The sequence below is a fragment of the Musca domestica genome, unplaced genomic scaffold, assembly GCF_030504385.1.
Source record: "Musca domestica strain aabys unplaced genomic scaffold, Musca_domestica.polishedcontigs.V.1.1 38, whole genome shotgun sequence".
Taxonomy (NCBI): Eukaryota; Metazoa; Arthropoda; class Insecta; order Diptera; family Muscidae; genus Musca; species Musca domestica.
Window position 1 is genome coordinate 3,269,590 of NW_026712324.1, and position 24,191 is coordinate 3,293,780.

Below are 24,191 nucleotides of genomic sequence, written 5' to 3' on the forward strand. Positions count from 1 at the left end.
TTTATTTTAATGCCACAATCGATTAATGCGAGCGGAGAGCGACCATCGGCTGTTATGGCAGCCCACACCATCACCATGGCCGGCGCTTGAGTTCTGGTGTCCAACCGAAGGTGCACACTTTCAACTGACCTATTAGGCAAGTAAACACGATCGTTTTGTTTGTTTACAAACTGCTGGATAACGAATGTTTTCTCATCGGAAAAAACCAAACTCGGCAGTTTACCACTTTCGGACAAGCGAAGCAACTCTTTAGCTCTTTTGAGTCTATTTTCTTTCTGTTGCGGTGTAATTTCTTGCACTTTTTGGAATTTCAATGGCTTTGCCACGAGCTCATTTTTCAATATTTGCCGAATGGAATATTGTGATATTTTTTAAGCTCAAGAGCCATTTTTCGGCCATTGCGAAGCGAGTGTCGACCAAGTCGTTTCTTTACTTTTCGAACCATTCTGCTGATGTTGCTGTTTTCTTCCGTCCACTTCTTTCACGTTGGAGTACGCTACCAGTATCACGGTCACGAGCGATGGTTTGAGACACAAAAGATTTATTCGCATTTAAATGCTGGAGTGCTCTAACGATAGCCACTTGTGGTTTTCCAGCCAAATATGAAGAAATCACACTATCACGCTTGAATTCCGTCACGAATAATCTTTTTTCTGGAAAATTCTCACCAAAATGCTTTTGTACGCTTGTAAACAATATAATGAGCTGTCACTGGAATAATTTTAACAGCTGTCGGACGTGTGGCTTAGAAGTGACAGCAGTCTGAAGTTGGTTGCAGTTTTTTCATCTCACTCACATGAAGGAAATTAAGAGTATCTTCCATTGAGACCAGTAGGATGGTTTCTCAAGATAGAAGACTTATGGAAGTCTTCTATAAAGGAAATACCAATAGCAGGTCTTCTATGGATAATAGACATACAGAAGGACTTCTTTAGGAAGATCGATAGAGTCTTCTGTGTGTAAAAATCGAAAATCCATTCTGAAAGGTCCCTTTGCAATTTTCATCACAGATAAAAGTCGATATTCAGACTTGGAAAAATTTGATTATAGACTTTGCGAAAATCTTCTTAGGTATACCCATTACATTTATTTATTAATTGGAAGGTCTTCAACGCAATGAAACGATTTAACTCTTGTTGTAGAGTACCAAATGTCATGCCCTCGGGGTCATAACGTTTTCATATGTTTTTTTTATTATTTTCTCGTTTTTGATTATTTGCTCATGCCCTGAGTTATGGTTTCGATTGTTATTTGAGTTTAAAACTTGGAACTTTTTCTTTACTTGGTTAACATTGTTAACAGTTGCTGTTTAAGTTGAAGTAGAAGTTTTTCGGAAGTTACATTTTTTTACTGTTTCTCGTTCATTCATTCATTCAAAACTTTCCAGTCATTCGTTTACCCTTAGCTTTGTCTTCTCTTGTCGTTTTCTTTTCTACTTACATTTTTTGCATTTCTTTTCCATTGTCCGAACGGGTTGACAGCTGGCATCTCCCTTCTTCAAATTCAAAGTACGGGAGCGGGTATTAGTCTTGGCATCACATTCGCTCCAATCGCTCTTGGCATAACGGCAGCTGGCTGCAAGAGGTAAAAGAAGGGAGATGGGGGGAAAGGGTAAAGTAGTAATAATGTAATAATAATGGTTTAAAGAATTGATTTAAATTTTATTGTTATTATTTGAATTGTGCTGACTGATTGAGAATCAACGCCCAGATGAAACGACTAGAGGTAGAATTTTGAATTTCGGAAATTTAGGGAGTCTGGCGTGCGTAGACTTCAGATAATGCTGGGTTTTTGGATATTCGTACCAAAAGTGTACGAAAACTTCTAGAATGTACTAAAAACAATTTAAAAAGTATCAGTCGGTATTGCCGACAGATATATACCCTCAGCCTATGTTCGATTAAATAATCGAAATATATTTGACTAGTGTTAAAATTATTCAAACGTTTGACCCTCTATGGAGCCGGTTCCGAAGGAATGGGCCAATATTGTCCATTTTGTATCAGACCCAAAAATATGATATAAACATTCCAACGTTCCTGGTATGGGCTAAATTACAAGAAAGTAAGCAAAAATATTTTTATGTGTGCAATTTGAAGAGATTTGGATGCTTATTTCGCTTTATTTGAGCGTTTTGTTTTTCAAAATCTTAAACCCTAAGTATGGGGGAGGTACCAGAAGAAATGGTTCGATCTATACCACCTTTATAACAGATCTTGTGTTGATAGAAATATTGAGATGTGCCAAGTCTAAATGGAATCGGATCTTAATGTGGCGTTTTATGAGCTTCATGGATATTCAAAATTTCGACACTTTGTGGGGGAGGTAACAGAAGGAGTGGACCGATACATTCCATGTTAACAGCAGATCTTAGGTTCATAAAAATATTAGAATGTGTGACGTTCGGATCCTTTCATCAAATTTTATAAGAGGATTTGCAAAGTTAGAGCAAAATCGGGTAACCGTTTCTCTTTCTGTGCAAAAAATATATTATATATATATTTTTTTTTTGAAAATTTCCTCCAAAAGGAGTGGGCCGATGTATTCCCTCTTAACACCAGACCTTGGGCTAATAAAATTATTGGGATTTCTGAAATTTGAAGACAATCGGACTCTTATATCACATTTTATAAGAATTGTAATTATTCAAAATTTTGACCCTTTGTGGGGGAGGTACTTGATGGAGTGGACCGATATTGTCCATTTTCGCACCTAAACTAGTACTGATGAAAATATAACGATTCGCAAAGTTCGAGCAAAATCGGATTATCCTTTCTCTTTCTGGGCAATAAATTATTTTCTTTGAACATTTTTGACATTTTGTGTGGGAGGTACCAGAAGGAGTGGACCGATATTGCCCATCTCCGAACTCGAATTAAGTTTGACAAAAATATTACTATGTACCAAGTTTGGATCAAATGGGATACACCCTTCGAGAGTTATCGTGCGCACCAGCCAGATAGACAGACGGACGGGCATCGGTAGATCGACTCCAAATGTTCTGAAACGGATTTGGTCCAAAAAGGCCTAGGGTCCAAAACCATTATTTCGACTAGGCACGTTTTGACCGTATCAAATGATATATACCCTCTGTAGCCATATGGCTGAGGGTATAATTAAATATTTGTATTGGACAAAGGGATGAGCTAGAATTGAAATGAAATTTGGAATGAAAGTCACTGATGGAGTGCAGGATACATGTACCAAAGGACTTTTGGAAATTCGAACTTTGTGATTACGACGATTGTATTATGGAACGGATAGAGCTAAAAACTTGAGAATAAAGGTTGTGGGGAAAGTTTGAGATATGAAGTTGGTTTTGGAAATGTGTTCCAAGTGTGCGAACTTCTCTAAATGAAGTCCAAATAATGGTACTAAATTTTTAAAATGGTACAATTTAATACTTGACGAAACTAAAAACTTGAAAAACTTGGTATGAGAATCAAGGTTGGAAAGTAAATTTGAGATATGAATGTGGTTTTGCAAAATGTGTACTAAGTGTGCGAATTGTATTAAATTTAGAATAGTTTGGCTTTAGGTAAACGGATAAAGTTGTAATTTTGAAATATTCCACTCGGGTCCCTGTTGGTCGTAGGGTTTTTGATAAAGTGGTGGTTTTGGAAATGTGTACAACAAGTGAACGAAAGGCACCAAATAGTACTACGTTTGGTACAATTTGGTAGAGGGTGAAGGGATAGAGATTAAATTCTGAACTTTGATATTTAGATTACTGAGTGTTTGAGTTTGACGGCGGTTTGGAAATGTGTCCTATAAAGTGCTAAATGGTACTAAATTTGGTATTTGGTGAAGGGATAATTCTAGAATCTTTAAAACTGATACTGAGGTCTCTTGTGGTATTTGGTATTGAGATATGGAGATGCTTTTTTAAAATTATACGAAAAGTACTAAAGCTGAAATCCTGAAATTTGATATTGAGGTCAATGTTAGTATCCAGGGTTTACAAATGAAGATCTTTTAATACTTTTGGATAGAAAAATTGGATGTGGGTCCATTGTAAAATGGTTTTACTGATTTCGTTCTCGGCCTTTGTGGAGGTACCAGCTGGGTTATATATCCCATCTTCACAGAAGATCTTGTGTTAGTAAAAGTAATGGGATGTGTGAAATATGAAGAGAACCGAATGCTTATTTCGGATTTTATAATCGTTTTGGTTATTCACAATTTTGACCCTTTTGTGAGGGAGGTACCAGAAGGAATGCTCCGATCTCTACCCCTTTTATAATAGATCTTTTGTTGATAGAAATATTGAGATGTGCCAAGTCTGAATGGAATCGAATATTAACTTAGCGTTTCATGAGCTTCATGGATATACAAAATTTTAACCCTTTGTGGGGGAGGTACTAGAAGGAGTAGAGTGATATTTCCCATCTTCACACCAGCTCTTGGGTTAATGAGTGGACCGATATATCCCATCTTCACATCAGATCTTGTGTTAGTAGAAATAATGGAATGTGTGCAATATGAAGAGAACCGGGTGCTTATTTCGAATTTTTTAATAGTTTTGGTTATTCAAAACTTTGAGCCTTTGTGGGGGAGGTACCAGAAGGAATGCTCCGATCTCTACCATCTTTATAATAGATCTTGATAATGCGATGTGGCCAGTCTGAATGGAATTGGATGCTAATTTTACGTTTTATGAGCTTCATGGATATTCCAAATTTCGACCTTTTGTGGGCGTGGTACCAGAAGGAATGGACCAATATATTCCATCTTTACGCCAGACCTTGGGTTGATAAAAATATTTTTATATGCGTAAATAGAAGACAATGGAACTCTTACATCACATTTTATAAAAGTTATAATTATTCAAAATTTTGATCATTTGTGGGGGCGGTACCAGGAAGAGTGAACCGATATTGTCTATTTTCGCACCTGACCTAGCACTGATTCCAATTTTGGGATGCGTAAAGTGGTAGCAAAATCGGATTATTCTTTTTGTGCAGTATTTTTTTTTTTTTTGAAAATTTCGACTTTTCGGGGGGATGTACCAGAAGAAGTGGATCGATATTGTCCATCTCCGAAGTCGACCTCATATTACGATATACCATGTTTGAACCTAATCCGTTTTTTCATTCGAAAGCTATCGTGCGAACCAACCAGCCAGACAGTCAGATGAACATCGCCAGATCGACTCTAAATGCCCTGAAATGGGTCCAAAGGGACTTAGGTTCTTGGCCATATCAAAAGGTATATACCCTCTCTAGCCATAAGGCTGAGGGTAGAAAAATTTTGTCAAACTGAACATATTGTGTATTTTGAGTACTAAAAAAGCCTAAAACGAAGTGTTGGAACGAATCTAAGATTTCATTGTGGACTTTTTCGCCGACGAAGTAGCATCCACTTGCTGGTTTATAGCTTCGGATTTTCGGAATTTTGATGGTTTTGGTCCCGATTTCCAACCAAATCAGCTGTAATTTAATGTTTGGTCTCCTTTTGGGTAGCAGTTCTCAAGAAGTATTCCATATTGGTTCACTTTTTTTTTTAAGTATAGTTCCATTCAAACTAAATTCGCTGTAATTTTAAATTTGGGCTAATTGCAAAAATTTTCAAATATTGGAAGCCACAGTTCCAAAACTACTAAGTTCCCAACCTGTAACCTATTTTTATATATGTTTTCTATTCACTCAATTTTTTATATCTAGCAAAAAAACTCCGAGCACAACTTCCTCCCCTTCATTATTTAGAGCAGGATGCATCACTTGACCTAAGTCAGATAATGCTAGGCGCCTCAAAGAATAATTCCAAAATGTTGATGGCTGTAATATCGCCACGAACATCAATTTCCACCAAACCCATCACACATACCCACCGACACGTAAGAACAACTGTCGAAGATGACAATATTGTCATTATTGTCGAAGTGACAACACCAAGACACCACAAGCCGTTCCATATTTCGACAACCACTCCCACTCATTTTACAGAGCGACGAGAAAAAAAAAACCTGATAATGATGCCGAAGAAAAGAAGTGGTGTTCCATTTCTTGCACCTCTTGAAATTCATTTTATCTTCATGGCGCATAAAAAGAATCGCTTCTCTACTTCTTCTTCGTCTCCATTGTTTTCTACTGTTGTCTCCTTGATTTTTTTTTCTATTTTCTCAATTGTATTTGCTTGTCGGTGCCTCATTTTGCCTTCCCTCCGCCCTTCCATCCCTATGCCAGCCGTTTCCAAGTTCCATTTAATTGTGTTTAAAACAAACTCTTATAAAAATGAGTACGACGAGAAAAAAAAAAAATTGTAATTAAGTTTACCCATTATTTTCATCGTCAGTTTTGTTTTCTTTCTTTTTTTCCGCCCATCCTTTCCCTTTCTTCTTTGTCTTCAATGTTCGGATTTTTTTTTGTGTGAAATGTTTGTAATGTTCCTTCCCTTTTTTCGCATATATACTATACAAATTTTTATAATTTGTTGTTTATCGCAAGTGTTGAGAACTTCAATGAATCAGAGGTGTGGCAAAATTTCGATAGGGGAAAAACATGGAAAAATGGGAACTGAATAGAGCTAAATTCTGTGTTTTAGTACGGCAGGATGAAATTTCGCACATTGAAAAGGCATAAAGTAGAGTGGGGTTTTTTAAAGTACTAAAAATCAATATTGGGTCTGTACCAAATAGTGGAGGAATTAAATTATCCCCTGAGGAATTAAATAGTAATTTCGAGCTGATCGGGTTCAATGCTGGGCTCCAATTCTACACAATACCAAAAATCATGAGTTAACTTTATAAGAGGATCCATAACACAAAAAAAGTATTTATTTTGGGAACGAAACGTTTTAAATACCAAGCAGTGACGAAAAGTCAAAAGTTGGGCGGGGTCGACTATATGATATCCTACAATACTATATATATTTTGAAGAGCTCCCGTAACAACAAAAATTATTTGAAGTAGATCATATCACCAATCAACCATTGGCTTTAGAGCAGTTATAATTTGGTTTCCAAAATTCACTCAATTTGGGCTGATTTTATCCATTAATTGCAGAATAAACTTGAAATCGCAATATGGGTATATATGGGAGCTATATCCAAATCTGAACCGATCTCGATAAAATTGGGCAAAGATAAAGCTCTATAAGGTACCTCGTACCAAATATCATTGTTGTGGAGTACATATTACGCATGTGAGGGACTTAAACACCAAATCGGATGAAACGTATGTATGGGAGCTATGGGAGCCGATTTTCAACAAAAGTGGTGTACTTACTTCTTTACTAAATTAGGTCGGGTATGCAAAATTCTGGTCCTTTGGACCGACATTGATTTTTTGCTGTACAATTAACCCTACATCGGTTGAATATATATATTGGAGCTATATGCAAATCTGAACCGATCTTTATAAAATTTGGCTAAGGTATTTTTGGGCTGTATCTGATAGCTGGTACCAAATATCATTCTGGCGGGGTGCATATTACGAATGTGAGGGACATAAGCACCAAATCGGATGAAAAATATAAAGGATGTTTTTGTAAGCTATATAGAACTTTAAATTGTAAAAAGTAACACAAAAAATTAAATTTTGATGAAACTTTTTTATTTGTTTCAGTATACTCTGACAAATCATCATGAATAGACTCACGCTTGAACAACGTTACGAAATTATCCAAATTTACTTTGAAAATCAGGCTCTAGAGCAGTTGGCAAATGACTCGTTGTTTTATCGCAAAATTGTGTTCAGCGATGATGCGCATTTTTGGCTTAACGGGCTTGTTAATAAGCAAAATTGCCGCATATGGAGTGAGACCAATCCACAAGAGACCCTACAGACTCCATTACATTCAAAAAATGCAATGCATGGTGCGGTTTTCACGCTGGTGGCATCATTGGACCTTATTTCTTCAAAAATGAGGCAGGAGCTCGCTTAACGGTCAATGGAGATCGTTACCGCACCATGATCAATGATATTTTGTTTAAAAATATGGATGACATTGATCCGGAGGAGATGTGGTTTCAACAGGATGGCGCTACGTGCCATACGGCGAACGCAACCATCGACTTATTGAAATCAAAATTTGGCGATAAGTTGATTTCGAGAAGTGCACCTGTCTGGTTTATGCTGATAAACCAGTAACAACTGACGCCTTGGAGGCCAGCATTGTTCGTGTTATTCGTGACATACGGCCAGCAGTGCTCGAAAAAGTGGCCAAAAATTGGACGTCCAGAATGCACTTCGTCAAGAACAGCCGCGGTGCCCATATGCCCGAAATCATTTTCAAATGTTAATGTCACGTATTGATCTTTCGAATGAAGAAACATTTTGATTAATATTTAATTTTTTTTTTGTTTTTTTTTTTTACAATTTCCCGATAGAACGGGCTTAAAAAACACACGGTCATATGTGCAAAAATTCAGGTCATTTGAATTTATATTGGCCATTTAGTGTACAAAAAAAAATTGAAGTAGACTCCAGAAAAAATTCTTAAACTTGTTTTTTTTTTTTGGGAAAACAATTGACGAGCCTCGTGACAATGAATCGCGTTTTTAAAATTAAATCAAGGATCTCTAGATCAAAACTCTTGAATATTTTAGAAAGAAATTTTCAGGGACCTCTTGCTAGAAATTATAAGTTCTTAACTATAAATCAAGAACTTTTCAGAAACCCCGTGACAAAAACATGGTAATTTTTAGGAAGGAAATTCCAAGAATATATCGATTAAAAATTGTAGATATTTTTTAGAAAAGAAAATCTTGGATCTTTTGCGAGAACTACACATCGTGGATTTTCCAAAGGAAGATTTTAAGAAAAAATTTCAAGGAATTCTGAAATAGAAATTTTAAATCCTATGAAAAAAATTTAAGGACCTCTCTACAAATCTTAGATTTCTATGGTGTGTAAATGCTAAAAATATCCTCAGTAAAAACCGTACAACATCCATATGAAAAAAGGGCCCCCTAACTAAAAATTTTTGGATTTTTTCTGATGAAGGTTTAAGGGCCTCCTGACAAAAACTAATGTTTTTTAAAGAGACCCTGACAAACAACTTGGAGTTTTTGAGAAAAATATTCTAAGGGCATCTTGTAAAAAATAAATTCTAAGATCCTCCTGATTAAAATTCAAGGATTTTGTAAAAATGATTTGTTTCAAGAATATTCCAAACTAAAAACTTTTTATTTTATTCTAAAGAAAATCAAACTCTTCTGACTAAAATACCTTTTTTTAAGAAAAAAGAATTAAGGAACTCCTGATTAAAAATATTTTCGAAAAAGTATTAAGGATTTCCTGACCAAAGATTGTGAATCATTTTTGGGAAATGGTAACAAGGACTTCGTAACTAAATACCATGGTTGTTTTAATGAAACAATTTTTAAGGAATGTTTAAAGAAAGAATTGTAGAACTCTCTTAAAAACAAATGTCAAGGACATTAAAACTAAGAACCTAGGTTTGAAACTCCTTTGAATAAGGTGTTGATGTTTTCATAAATAATAGGAAACCAAGGACTTCCGACAAAAATTTTGGATTTTTTTCTGGAATACATTTCTGAAAACATGCTGACTTAAAGTCACGATTTTCTTAAGAAAATATTTTCAAGGATCTCATGATTCAACTCATGAATCTTTCGTAATAAAAAAAAAAATCTTTTAAGTTCCTTCTGAAAAATACTTGTGAATCTTTTTTAAGAAAGTAATGTCATGGACCCACGACACAAAATCGTAGAAATTTTTTAAGAAAAATTATTAATTTTTTTCGAGTACTTAAGAACTCCGATTTCAACAATTTTTATAGAAAAAATATTTAAGGATATTCTGATGACAACTCGTCGATTTTCTTTATTTTTTTATTAAGATTTTCATAGCAAAAGTCTTGGGATTTTTCAAAGATCTCCCATATTAAAAATCACAACACCTTTTTTATTTCATCTTTCCCTTAAGCCTCAAGAAAAAGGTTTTCTATCCTCTTGTCCTCTCCAAAATATTTACCTTCTCTATTCTACGTCACTGTTAATATAAAATATATTTAACAACTGCAAGACACATATTTTGGGGGCAAGGAAAGAAGTCACAAGGATATTATGTTGTGATAAGGGGAGATAACGAAAAAATGAGAATTTTAACAAAGAATTACTTTGGCACATAATATTTTGTTAAAATTATGAAAGAATATGGGTTACAGAGAATTTGGGGCACCTAACAGACACACACCCACACATCTACATGCACATACATACAACGAGTGAAACTAAATTAAAGTAAATGGAAATTAAGCAAAAAAAAAATGGAAATTCAAATACTCAAAGTAAAAACCAGTTTCTATTGCCCACAAGCATGGATTCCATTAAAATTCTGTGATTATTGACTTTTGGAAAAAAAAGATGTAAAAAAGAACTATCTTTGGCCATACAACATGTTAAACAGCAGGAGTCCTCGTTTTTGTGTGCAGTCCAAAAATGAAAAGTCCCTCATTTGTTCATTGGAAAAATCCTTTTTTTGGTACTGTGTGCCTACATCCCCCTGTTCTCAAAAAAAAAAAAAAATAATAACCTTGATGTTGCTTGTCATGGCCTTTCCCAATGATGAATTTTTCAAAGCCTTTCCCACTACAGTTGTTTTTTTCTGTGAACTAAAAAAGGATATCTAAAAGAGGACATCCATGGGCCCTAAATCCTTTTTATCTGCTCTTCGTTTTTTTTGGGGGGATTTGTGCCTTACATATTGGGTTTTTTACATGAGTGGATAAATTACTAGCTTATGTTTGTATTCTCTCCCCCACCGAACCCCTTTCTCAACATATATTCCTAATCTTTGGGGATTTGCAAGTAATTTCGAATGTCATGCAAAGAATGTGTGTAAGTTGGTTTGTTTGTCTGAATTTGTTAACCTGAATTACCATCATTTTAATTGGCTCAGTTTCAAACTGACCCAGTTGCAGATAAGGCAAACCAATGTAAATTGGAATCCCTTTAATATGATGTTACGGGAATTTGTTTCAATGACAACAATAGTGATAAGGATTCGATGAAATTAAATTAAATCTAAACAAATTAAAAAGTAGCAGTCGGTTTTGCCGACAGATTTGCACCCTCAGCTAATATTCGATTATTTAAATATATTTTGACTTCTGACTAGGTTCCGAAGGGATAGGCCAATATTGTCCATTTCGTATCGGATCAAAAAAAGTATGATATCAATATTGTGCCGTACCAGGCTTGGACTATATTGGTTACATTCTTCATTTTATATATAGGTTCCACTGACTAAAAATTTTGGATCTTTTGCGAGAACTACACATCGTGGATTTTCCAAAGGAAGATAAAAAAAAAATGTCAAGGAATTCTGAAATTCTGAAATTTTAAATCCTATGAAAAAATTCAAGGACCTGTCTACAAATCTTAGATCTTTATGGGGTGTAAATGCTAAAAATCTCCTCAATAAAAATCGTACAACATTCATATAAAAAGGGCCTCCTAACTAAAATTTTTTGGATTTTTTCTGATGAAGGTTTAAGGGCCTCCTGACAAAAACTAATGTGATTTAAAGATTCCCTGACAAAACAACTTTGAGTTTTTGAGAAAAATATTTCAAGGAAATCTTGTAAAAAACAAATTCTAGGGACCTCTTGATTAAAATTTAAGGATTTTGTAAAAATTATTTGTTTCAAGAATGTTATAAACTAAAAACTTTTTATTTTATTTTAAAGAAAATCAAACTCTTCTGACTAAAATACCTTTTTTTAAGAAAAAAAGAGTTAAGGAACTCCTGATTAAAAATATTTTGGAAAAAGTGTTAAGGATCTCCTGGCCAAATATCGTAAATCATTTTTGGGAAATGGTAACAAGGACTTCGTAACTAAATAACATGGATTTTTTCATGAAAAAATGTTTAAGGAATGTTTAAAGAAAGAATTGTAGAACTCTCTTAAAAACAAATGTCAAGGACTTTAAAACTACTAACTTAGGTTTGAAACTTCTTTGAATAAGGTGTTGATGTTGGATTCTTACTCCGCTTTCTTTGAGCGTTTTGTTTTTCAAAATTTAAAATTTATGGGGTTGGGGGGCGTATGTACCTGAAGAAAAGGTCCGATCTCTTCCATCTTTATAACATACCTTGTGTTGTTAGAAATATTGAGATGTGCCAAGTCTGAGTGGAATCTAATGTTAATGACGCGTTTTCTGAGCTTCATGGTATTCTAAATTTTTACCGTTTTGTGGGGGAGTTACCGAAAGAAATTGTCCGATATATCCCATCTTCATAGCAGATCTTGTGTTAGTAGAAATAATGGGATGTGTGAATTATGAAGAAAATCAGAAGCTTATTTCGGATTTTATAATCGTTTTGGTTATTCAAAACATTTACCCTTTGTGGGGGAGAAAGAATGTCCGATCTGCCAAGTCTAAATGGAATCGGATGTTAACTTTGCGTTTTATGAGCTTCATGGATATTCGAAATGTCGACCCTTTGGGGGGGAGGTACCAGAAGGAGTGGACCGATATATTCCGTCTTCACACTAGACCTTGCATTAAAAACATTATAGTGATGTGTGTCAGACAGCCAGACAGACTATGACAAACATTCAGACATAATTCAAATTCATTCAGACAAGTTATTGTCAAGAGGCCCTTCAATTTTTTTCTTAAGAACTAGGATAACCATTTTTAATCTAAGGTCCTTGAAAACTTTTTTAAGTCATTCAAGTCATCATTTTTTAATGTCCGCTAGTTTTAAAATCTTTGAGACTGTTTCTTTCAAAATTCATAATTATTGATAAAAGAAAAAGTTTATATTTAAAAAATCAAAAGATTCGGTCATAAGGTCCTTGATCAATTTTAAAATCCACGATTTATAGTCATGAGGTCCTGTGAAAGCGTAAAATTTTCACTCAGGTCGTTCTTAAAATTTTTTCTTAAAATAATCCTTGATTTTTATTCGTTGCCTTACAATAATTCCTTGGTCCTTGAGACCCCACTTTATTTAAAATCTATGATTTTTTGTAAGAGGTGAGTGATTGATTTTAAAATCTGCAGTTAGAAGTTATGGAGTCCCTTTTTATGATCCAAGATTTTCAATCATAAAATCCTTAAAATTTGTCCTAAAAATCCAAGATATCCATTTAGGAGGTCCATTATTTTTTTAAATCAAATATTCAGATTTTTTTGCAAAATTTTCCTATAAAAAGGAGACTTTAAGTCAGGAAGTTTTCTTAAAAAGTTCAAGATCTTTGACATTTTTTTCGCAAAAAATATACAAGATTTGTAACCTGGAGGTCCTTGACATTGTTTTAATAACATAATCTACGAGTTTTAGTTAGGAAGTCCTTGAAATTCTTTCGTAACAAATCAACAAGTCTTAGTCAAGAGGTCCTTGAACATTTTCCGTTAAAAAAAATAGTCACGATTTCAGTCAGGGACACACGAGTTGTTAAATGGATCCCTGGAATTTTGTTCTTAAAAAAATCTCTAGTTTTCGTCTAGAGATACTTGACATCTGTTTCTGTCCTAAAAATGAATTTTCGAAGGCCTGAAGAGAGATAATTATGCAAGGACCCCAACAGAAATACTAGTGGAATTTAAAGGACTTTAAGAAAATTGGTGGTGGAAATATATTTTTTAAGTATCTTTTTAAAGAAGTGCTTTAAACGAGATATTCAGGATATATAAAAAATTTTTTCGAAGGACCTAGATTTATAATTTTTTTTGTAGATATTTTTTAATTTCCCAAAGACCTCGGGGGAAATAGTTGTGTTTTTATAAAAAAAAAGTTTGAAGATCTTGTCAAATATTTTTGTATAATTTTCAAAGGACTTTAAAAGATATAGTGATGGATTTAAGGAAATAAAAATAGGCAGAAAAAAAACGTTCATTTAAAAAGAATTTATAAAAGAGAATTTTGAAGATATTTTTAAATAATTTTCGAAGAATCTCAACAGAAGTGGTCCTGGAAAAATAAAAGAAACTTGTGTTTTTTTAAATAATTTTCGAAGGATTTTGAAGGACATCAACAGCCGTGGATTTATAAAAAAAAATATTTTTTATTCAATCTGAAATATCTTAACAAAGATTACTCTTCTTTCACCAAATTCCCAGTTATCCAAAGGATTTCCCAGTCATCTTCAGTTTGCCATGATATCTCATAATGTGCGTGTGTGTGGTAAAGTATCTACTTACGTGTCTTGTCACTTTCACCTGCATTGGCCTCATCTCGAATCGCCTTGTTTCCGGAACGTTTTCTCTGATGATTTTGTGATTTCAACATTTGACGTTGTTGTTTTCCCTTGCCGCCGCCGCCACCCGCTTGTTGATCGGTGCCAGCATTTAATCCCGTTGCGAGGGAGAATTTCTTATCCAAATGTTTGCGACCACCATTCGAGGGGGATAATGATTCCGACGAGGCTTGTCTATTTTCACGTACGGCTGAATTCCTATTGGATTTTTTACCATTGCCAGTCCTTTGTCTTTTGCCTCCACCACCGCCATTGTTACTGCTGCCCGTAGCAATTACTGGTGTTGGATTTTGTTTATCTGCCGAAGCAGCAGCAGCAGCGGCACCACGTGCTGCACGCACCAAAACATCACCCGATCCCAGGGACAAAACCAATTTCGATGAGGCCAACAATGCGGGCGAATACAACGGCCCCTCGAATGCCTCGCTTGAGTGCCTCTTTCCGTGTTTAGAAGATTTTATTTTACGTTCCGTATTAAGGCTGCTGGCCGGATTTCGGTTGCTTTTGCCAGCTGAGGCTATGTTCTTCTTGGCGCCATAAATCAATGTCGGCTGAAATGCCAACATGGCCAACAAAAGCATGGATGCTATTACTAGATTCATGTTTTTTTTTTGGTTATTTTCGGGAAAATGAGTTAAATCTTCGGTTGGGCAGGCGAACAACCCAATCGCCAAACAAAAATATGGGAAAAAATTCACTACACAATGACAATGAGGATGATGATGATACTGCTGCTGGTTGCCTGACCAGCAAGTTGTTTGGTAATGGCGTAGTAAATTGTGGGTTAGCAAGTTCTTGTGGCGGGTGGAAGCTACTTCGTTTCGAGCCCCCGTTTCCTCACAACGTAATCTGGGAGCTGTGAAACTTGCCTGTGGTTATGTTTCAATGGCTGAGAGAATTGTTGGTGGCTGCTTTTTCTGTTGTCGTTGTTCGTTTTTTTGTTTTCCCAGCTAAAATGCAGTTGAGCACTGGCTATGTCACTTCTATTCCTGCTCTGGCTGAGAATATTCTAAACGCAGTTTATAACTATTTTTGTGGTTACCGACGAACGAAGGGGGGAAATATAGACCCCAAATCTGTAAAGAAACAAACAAATGGCAAAAAATGAGAACAATTTTCTAAATGTGAAATATAATCACAAAATTTTTATCCTTTAGTAACGAGAAGCAGGCAACTGGAAAATCTGAATTGCATAGACCCGAAAAATGTGCATGCAAACACACACACGCCCACCCACCCAAAGCTAACGATCCCCCCATCCACATAATTTCTATGTGTATTATTATCATTGCTACTGAATTGTTTCCAAGCCAGTTGTCGTAGGCAGATTCCAAACCAAAAGAGGAAAAAAAATACACGAAATGTGGGTATTTCAATGTGCCCAGAACTAGAACATTTGGATTGGAATATATTTTAATTATTTTAAATTGCTTGCCAAAGCCGTGCCAAAATTCTTGTGAAATATGTCACGAAAACATATGCAACGGAATGTGGCAGGGGACGGTGGGACGAATTAAATAAGTGGTACATATATTTTCCAACTTTTCATAGTTTTGTCCACCGGATCGTATAAGTGTTGATAACAGCCATACGCTTCTTGTTTTTATACCCTCAGCCATATGGCTAGAGAGGGTATATATATCAGTTGATACGGCTAAAACGTGCCTTATCGAAATAAAGGTTTTAGACCCTAGGTCTCTTTGGACCAAATCCGTTTCCGGACATTTGGAGTCGATCTAGCGATATCCGTCCGTCTGTCTGGCTGATGCGGGCGATAACTCTCGAAGGGAGTATTCGATTTGGTCCAAACTTGGTACATCGTAATATTATTTTCAAACTTAGATCAAGTTCGGAGATGGGCAATATCGGTCCACTCCTTCTGGTACCTTCCCCACAAAAGGCCGAAATTTTCAAAAAAATATTTTACTACACACAAAGAGAAAGGATAATCCGATTTGGCTCCAACTTTGCAAATCCTTCTATTAGCATCAGTGGTAGGCAAGTACCTCCCCCACAAATGTTTCAAAATTAAAAAAAAATAACAACTCTTATAAAATGTGATGAAAGCATCGGATTGTCTTCTAATTTAATACATCTCAATATTTTTATTAACACGAAATCTGCTGCGAAGATGGTAGACATCGGCCCACCCTTTGTGGTACCTCCCCCACAAAGGCTTAGAACGATCATAAAATGCGAACTGAGCATCTATTTCTCTTCAATTGCCACACAACCCAATATTTCTAATTAAATTAATTAAAACAAGGAAAAAAGGTGTAAGTTCGACCGGGCCGAACTTTGAAAACTCTCCATCATTTGAAAAGAATTTGGCATTTTTCAAAAAAAAAATAAATAAATAAATAAATAAATAAATAAAATAAAATCCGTTAAAAAATTCTTTAAAAATCTTAAAAATATCAAATGTAGCCTTTATATTAGGATCTATATTACAATGTTCAAATGCGAAACTTGAAAAAAATATTCGTTGAATAATGTAGCTAAAATCATCAAAATAACGAATATAGAGAGGTACCGTTATATGGGGACTATACAAAAACGTGGACCTGCACAGACAAATTTCTGTCATAGTCTGTAGTATCCATTACGAATTTCAAATACCAAATTTGAAACAATTCCGGTGAATAATGTCGCTAAAATGATCAAAGTTCCGAATATCGGGAAGTACCGTTATATGGGGGCTATACGAAGACGTGGACCCGCGCAGGCAATTTTCTGTCTTAGACTGTGGTATCCATTAAGAACTCCAAATACCAAATTTGAAACAATTCCGGTGAATAATGTCGCTAAAATGATCAAAATTCCGAATATCGGGAGGTACCGTTATATGGGGGCTATACGAAGACATGGAAATTTACTGACAAATTTCTGTCATAGCTTGTAGTATCCATTACAAACTCCAAATACCAAATTTGAAACAATTCCGGTGAATAATATCGCTAAAATTATCAAAATGCCGAATATAGAGAGGTACTATTATATGGGGGCTATATGAAGACGTGAACTTGCACCGACAATTTCCTGTCTTAGGCTGTAGTATCCATTACGAAATTCAATCACCAAATTTGAAACAATTCCGGTGAATAATGTAGCTTAAATCATCAAAATACCGAATATCGGGAGGTATCGTTATATGGGGGCTATACGAAGACGTGGACCTGCGCAGACAATTTTCTGCCTTAGACTATGGTATCCATTACGAACTTTAAATACCAAATTTGAAACAATTCCGATGAATAATGTCGCTTAAATCATCGAATTACCGAATATAGGGAAGTACCTTTATATGAGGGCTATACGAAGACAGGGACATATACTGACATTTTTCTGTCATAGGCTGTAGTATCCTTTATGAACTTCAAAAACCAAATTTCAAACAATTCCGGTTAATAATGACGCTAAAATCATCAAAATGACGAATATAGAGAGTTACTATTATATGGGGGCTATACGAAGACGTGGACCTGCGCAGACAATTTTCTGCCTTAGACTATGGTATCCATTACGAACTTTAAATACCAAATTTTAAAACAATTCCGGAAAATAATGTCGCTTAAATCATCGAAATACCGAATATCGGGAGGTACCGTTATATGGGGGCTAAATGAATATGTGGACCTACATGGCCCATTTTCAATACCAAAAGTCCTGCAGACATAATATACAATTCTATTCAAATTTCACACATCCCAACAGTTTTGATAATGTAATATTTGGTACCTCCCCCACACAGGGTCAATAACTTGTAGTATGTATATCTCTCATAACTTGCGAAACAAACCAGCGATTATTTTCGGACTTGTATATCTTAATAGTTCTCTCAACGAGTATATAGCTTAATTTTAATAATTAGATAAAAAATAAATAAATTTTGAAAATATTTTTAATAGTTAAAAAAAAAAATAGTAAAAAAAAAAAATGATTTAATTCTGTTTTTATTTAAAATATTTGTGCCTTACGTACTACTGAAACTAATCTAACTTAACCTAGCCGCAGCCACACAATTGTTCTTATCTATTCTAATATTGAATGGAGAACATTGCAGGGCTGCTTTACATTTCATTCAAGTGATCTTGTGCATCTACTGAGCGCATCGATATCTGTGCGTGTGGGTCATAACCTTTATTATCTCTCACATTATCGTATGCGTCAGCGCACAAGATCACCGAATTCTTCACATGTGATATTTTATGGCGGCTGGGAAATATTTAATTTTAGAACATTTATTTTTTATTTCTACATTTTCCCAGCGCCTCAATCGCACTCAAAAGTATGTACAAAGTATTTTGTACAACGAGCGATCTGGTGTGAATATGTTATATATCGGCCCATTTCTTCACGTACCTTCCCCACAAATGGCTATAATTTTGATTAACAATTATATTTGTACGTCCAGGTATTTTTGTTGCTTGTGAAGTATTTCGGTTCATTATATCTGGTACCTCACGCACATTTTCCAAAAATTAGCATAAATTGGTATACATATCAGAAGTAGGTCACATACGGAATGGATGGCTATACTCACACATGAACCGTAATTGAATGGAGGGCTATACTCAAACATGAACCTATGTTGATGATTTTTTTTAATATCCACAAATACCAAGTGCCATTTAATTCGACTGGAAAATGTTGCTACTATGATGGCAAATTTCTGAAAATCGAAGACGACTTGGAAAATTTAAAATTAAAATTTTTGTATTTTTTATAGTTTTAATCGCCAAACATATTCCATTTGGATGGAACTTAAAAATTTTCAACAAATACCGCAATATGAGGGGGTATACGAAGACGGGAGACTGCATATGTAAATTTTCATAGGCTGTGGAACCTATTAATATATTCAAATACCTAATTTGAAACAATTCCGGTGAATAGTGACGCTAACATCATAAAAATATCGAATAAAGGGAGGTAACGTCATATGTGGGCTGTGTGAAGATGGCCAAGCCTTTCGGAACCTCCCCCATGTCAGAATATATTTAAAGAAACCGACATTGGCTGAGGGTATACAACTGTCGGAAAAATCGACTGATACTGTTTTACTTGATATTTACAAATTGGATCATTTTTCGATTACCGTTGATTAAGTAATTCCCGAAAGACCGTAGCTGTGAATTTTCTACGTATATTTGATTGGATTGTGTTCGAAGAAATTGACTATTTTTATTTTTTTTCTGTATTCACATCCTTTAGCTTAAATTTATTTGTAGTTGGCGATCGTATAATTATCGGTATAACTTATACGCCATGGTGTTAAATCCATTGAAAGACATGCGGGCGTATGATTGTTATTGGTAGTCATACGTAAAAATAAACGAAAAAAATCATTATTTCAATAGACAAACAGATAACACTTTCACTCCCACTGTCTAATTTCTTTCAAGACTTGGCTAAGAACTCTCAAATTAAACCTATTATATTTGTGGGTAAATGTGTTTTCTCTACTTAGGCGGATCGCAGGGTTGGGTGGGGAAGATAAGAACGTATTTTTCTGTCACAAACAATGTGGCGGGGAATAGGCAGAGCCAAATTCTTGTAAAGGCATCAACCACCAGAGAGATGTTTGCCAGAGGATGTAATAAATTTCCTAATAACCACAGAATAAATGGATGACATTAAATTTCAATTTAAATTTGCATAAAGTAAACACGAACTTACACTCCTTTACATACATACACATAGAGACACATAAATGTAAAAGGCGGTTTTAGGAGAATATTTTTCTCTCCCACTCTAATGAAACCTCACATCCACAACGTGGCTAAATGAAATCACATGAATGTCGTAAATGTAATTAACCAAAAATACATCAACATTCATTCACAAACCATAATTTAGTTATTTATAGTTAGTTAATTGTATTTGTATTTGCTGTCGTTGTTGTTCTCATTATATTTTGTGGAAATATAGGTCGTCGTTAATTGTCTTGAAAAGGGAATTTATGTGTGTGTGTTAGTTATTGAGAAAATTATAATAATTCATTAACATCAAAGTGTCAAATTGAATCCTTGTTAATGGCAATTACTGGAAACGTGATTTGCAGATAATTTTCGATTTAATTTTCGGTTAAACAATTCGTAATCGTATTTAATTATATTCATTCCATGTGGTAAGTGAATTCTTGGGAAATGAAAGTCGAAGATGGAGTAAAGGATTAACGTCAAGTATTCTAAATGCTATGAAGGTGATTTTTTGGGACAAATTTTTGGAGCACAAGCAAAGAATTTAAATGTTTAAGAGTATTTTTTGCAAGGCCCACAAATTCTTTAGACATTTTTTTAGAATATTTTTCTAAGTACCTTGAAAGGTAAATCGTGGAGTTTTAAAAAATTATTCATATTTTTAAAAAAAATTACAAGGACCTTCAATAGCAAAAATGAATTTTTCTAAGAATATTTTTCAACTACGAATGGTTTGAAAGTGCATTTTTCTATCCAAGGACTTAAAATCCAAAGACTTCCATTGTAGAATGGTAGATTTTTAAAGACTTTTAATAATATAACTGTGGGGATTTTAAGAACATGTTTTTAAGAGCCTTCCAAGTATAAAACAAATATTTTTGAATGAATATTTGTTCAAGGATCATCAAAGCTTAAAATTTAGACTTAACAAGTTAAAAAACAGTTAAAATCTTGTAGGGGGCTATACGAAGACGTGGACATGCACAGACAATTTTCTGTCTTAGGCTGTAGTATTTATTACGAATTTCAAATACCAAATTTGAAACAATTCCGGTGAATAATGTCGCTAAAATCATCAAAATACCGAATATCAGGAAGTACCGTTATACGGGGGCTATACGAAGACCTGGACCTTCATAGACAATTTTCTGTCACAGGCTGTACCATCCACTACGAACTTCACATACGACATCTCAAACCATTTCGGTGAGTATAGTACCTAAAATCGTCAAAATACCGAATATTGGGAGGTACCGTTGTAGGGGGGCTATACGAAGACGTCGACATGCACAGACAATTGTCTATCTTAGGCTGTAGTATGTATTTCGAACTTCAAATACAAAATTTGAAACAATTCCGGTGAATAATGTCGCTAAAATCACCAAAATACCGAATATCGGGAGGTATCGTTATATGGGGGCCATACGAAGACGTGGACCTGCAAAGACAATTTTCTGTCTTAGACTGTAGTATCCATTACGAAATTCAAATACCAAATTTGAAATAGTTACTGTAAATAATGTCGCAAAAATGTCAAAAAAATACCGAATATGGGAGGGTACCGTTATATGGGGACTATACGAAGACGTGGACCTGCATAGACAATTTTCTGTCTTAGGCTGTAGTATCCATTACGAACTTCAAATAGCAAATTTGAAACAATTCCGGTGAATTATGTCGCTAAAATCATCAAAATACTGAATATCGGGAGGTACCGTTATACGGAGGCTATACGAAGACGTGGACCTGCACAAACAATTTTCTATCTTAGGCTGTAGTATGTATTTCGAATTTCAAATACAAAATTTGAAACAATTCCGGTGAATAATGTCGCTAAAATCACCAAAATACCGAATATCGGGAGGTATCGTTATATGGGGGCTATACGAAGACGTGGACCCGCAAAGACAATTTTCTGTCTTAGACTGTAGTATCCATTACGAAATTCAAATAGCAAATTTGAAACAATTCCGGTGAATTATGTAGCTATAATCATCAAAAGACTGAATATCGGGAGGTACCATTATATGGTGACTATATGAAAACATGAACCTACATGACCCATTTACGAACTTAACCTGCCTACTGGCAAAATCAACATGTGTACGAAATTTTAGCCTTCTATCTGAGTTCGTTCGAAAGATAGCGTGATTACAACAGACAGATGGACAGACAGACGGGCATGGCTAAATCGATCGTTGATCAGGAATATATATATATATATATATATATATATATATATATATATATATATATATATATATATATATATATATATATATATATATATATATATATATTATGTTGGGTCTGACATGAGTATTTCGTGGAGTTACAAACGGAATGACAAAGTTAATATACCCTACATAGAATGGTGGAGGGTATGAAAAACCGAAGGACTATCAAATGCTATACAGGGTGAGATAAAAAAACTGCAACAAAGTCAAACGCCATAAGTTTTTGTTTTTAATTTTATTGAATGAAAGCAAAAAAATCGGAAATAGTATCAAATTTTGGAATAAGTATTGATTTGTTCGAATTGGTAACCTTTGACACGAATTATGGCCTTCAAACTGCCAATGAAACCGTCACACGCTGCCCTAATGTTGCTCTGCGGTATTTTGGCACATTCCCGGCGAAGTGCTTGGTCGAGGTGATCGATACTTTGGTATTTTTTAGTGCCAACCTTGCTTTCCAAAATACTACCAACAATATAGTCCAACGGATTGGTATCCGGAGATTTTGGTGGCCATTTGACCATTTTGGTGGGGCGCTGGAAATGAAGAGAAGAACCTCATTTTGTAACTATTCTTGGGTGGCGCGTGCTGAGTTCTGTTGGAATGTCCAAGGTCTACCGCCAAAATGTTTGCGTGCCCAAGGTTTTAATATACCCTCCAGAATATTTTCGCAATAATATTCGGCATTTATTCTGATGCCACGGTCAATTAATACGAGCGGAGATATACCATCGGCTGTTATGGCGACCCACACCTACACCATGGCCGGCGCTTGAGTTCTGGTGGCCAACCGAAGGTGCACATTTTCAGCTGACCTCTTTACAAATTGCTGGGCAACGAATGTTTTCTCATCGGTGTAAGTTCTTGCACTTTTTGGAATTTCATTGACTTTACCCCGAGCTCATTTTTCGATGTTTGCCGAATGGAATATTGCGATATGTTCAGCTCACAAGCAATTTTTCTGCCTCTGCGACGCTGGTTTCGATCAAGTCGCTTCTTTACTTTTCGAACCATTTCTACTGATGTTGCTGTTTTCTTCCGTCCACTTCCTTGACGTCGGTCTACGCTACCAGCATCACGGTAACGAGCGATGGTGTGAGACACAAAAGATTTATTCACATTTAAATGCTGGAGTACTCTAACAAAAGCTACATGTGGTTTTCCAGCCAAATACCAAGAAATCTCACTATCACGCTTGAATTCCATCACGAATAACTTTATTTTTCTGGAAAATTCTCACCAAAATGCTTTTGTTCGCTTGTAAACTGGAGCTGTCACTGGAGTAATTTTAACACCTGTCGGACGAGTGGCTTAGAAATGACAGAAGTCTGAAGTTGGTTGCAGTTTTTTCATCTCACCCTATAAATCATTTGATACGGCCAAAACGTGCCTCATCGAAATTTCGGGTTTAGACCCTAGGTCTCGGCAGATCAAATTTATTTCAGAACATTTGGAGCCGATCCAGTGGTGTCCTTCCGTTCGTTTGACTTTCTGGCTTAGAATGATATCGGAGATGGGGAATATCAGTTCACTGCTTCTGTAACATCCCCTACTAAAGGTTGACATTTTCAAAAAGATATTTTACTTCGCAGAAAGAGAAAGGATAATCCGATTTTGCTTCAACTTTGTTAATCCTTAAAGTTGCATCAGTTCTAGGCCCGGTGCGAAAATGGTCCACTCCATTAAGTACCTCCCCCACAAAGGGTCACAATTTTTAAATGATTATAACTCTTATAAGGTGTGATGTAAGGGTTCGACTGTCTTCATATTTCAAATATCCCATTATTTTTACTTGTTTATTCGATGGGATAAATCGGTAAACTCCTTGTGGTAACTCACCCCCAAAAAGAGTAAAAATGTTGAATATCCATGAAGCTCCTAAAACACGAAATTAACATCCGATTCCATTTAGACTTGACAAATATCAATATTTTTATCAATCCAAAATCTGTTATAAATATGGTAGAGATAGGACCATTTCTTCTGGTACCACCCCCAGAAAAGGCCAAATCCGAAATAAGAATCCACCTGTCGTCTAACATTCGATTTTGAAGGAAGACAAAATATATCAGTCTCA

General features: G+C 35.3%; 1 protein-coding gene across 2 annotated transcripts in view; it reads right to left on the minus strand.

Moving 5' to 3' along the window:
• LOC101891526 (uncharacterized) overlaps positions 1 to 24,191 on the minus strand; it is a 217,739-nt gene that overhangs the window by 19,122 nt on the left and 174,426 nt on the right. For both annotated transcript variants that reach the window (XM_059126368.1, XM_059126369.1), the window contains exons 5-6: positions 14,120 to 15,251; positions 1,441 to 1,575 (exon numbers count right to left, since the gene is read on the minus strand). In XM_059126368.1, coding sequence (XP_058982351.1) covers positions 1,441 to 1,575; positions 14,120 to 14,777 — 793 coding nt within the window. In that variant the 5' untranslated portion in view covers positions 14,778 to 15,251. The remainder of the gene's footprint in view (positions 1 to 1,440; positions 1,576 to 14,119; positions 15,252 to 24,191) is intronic.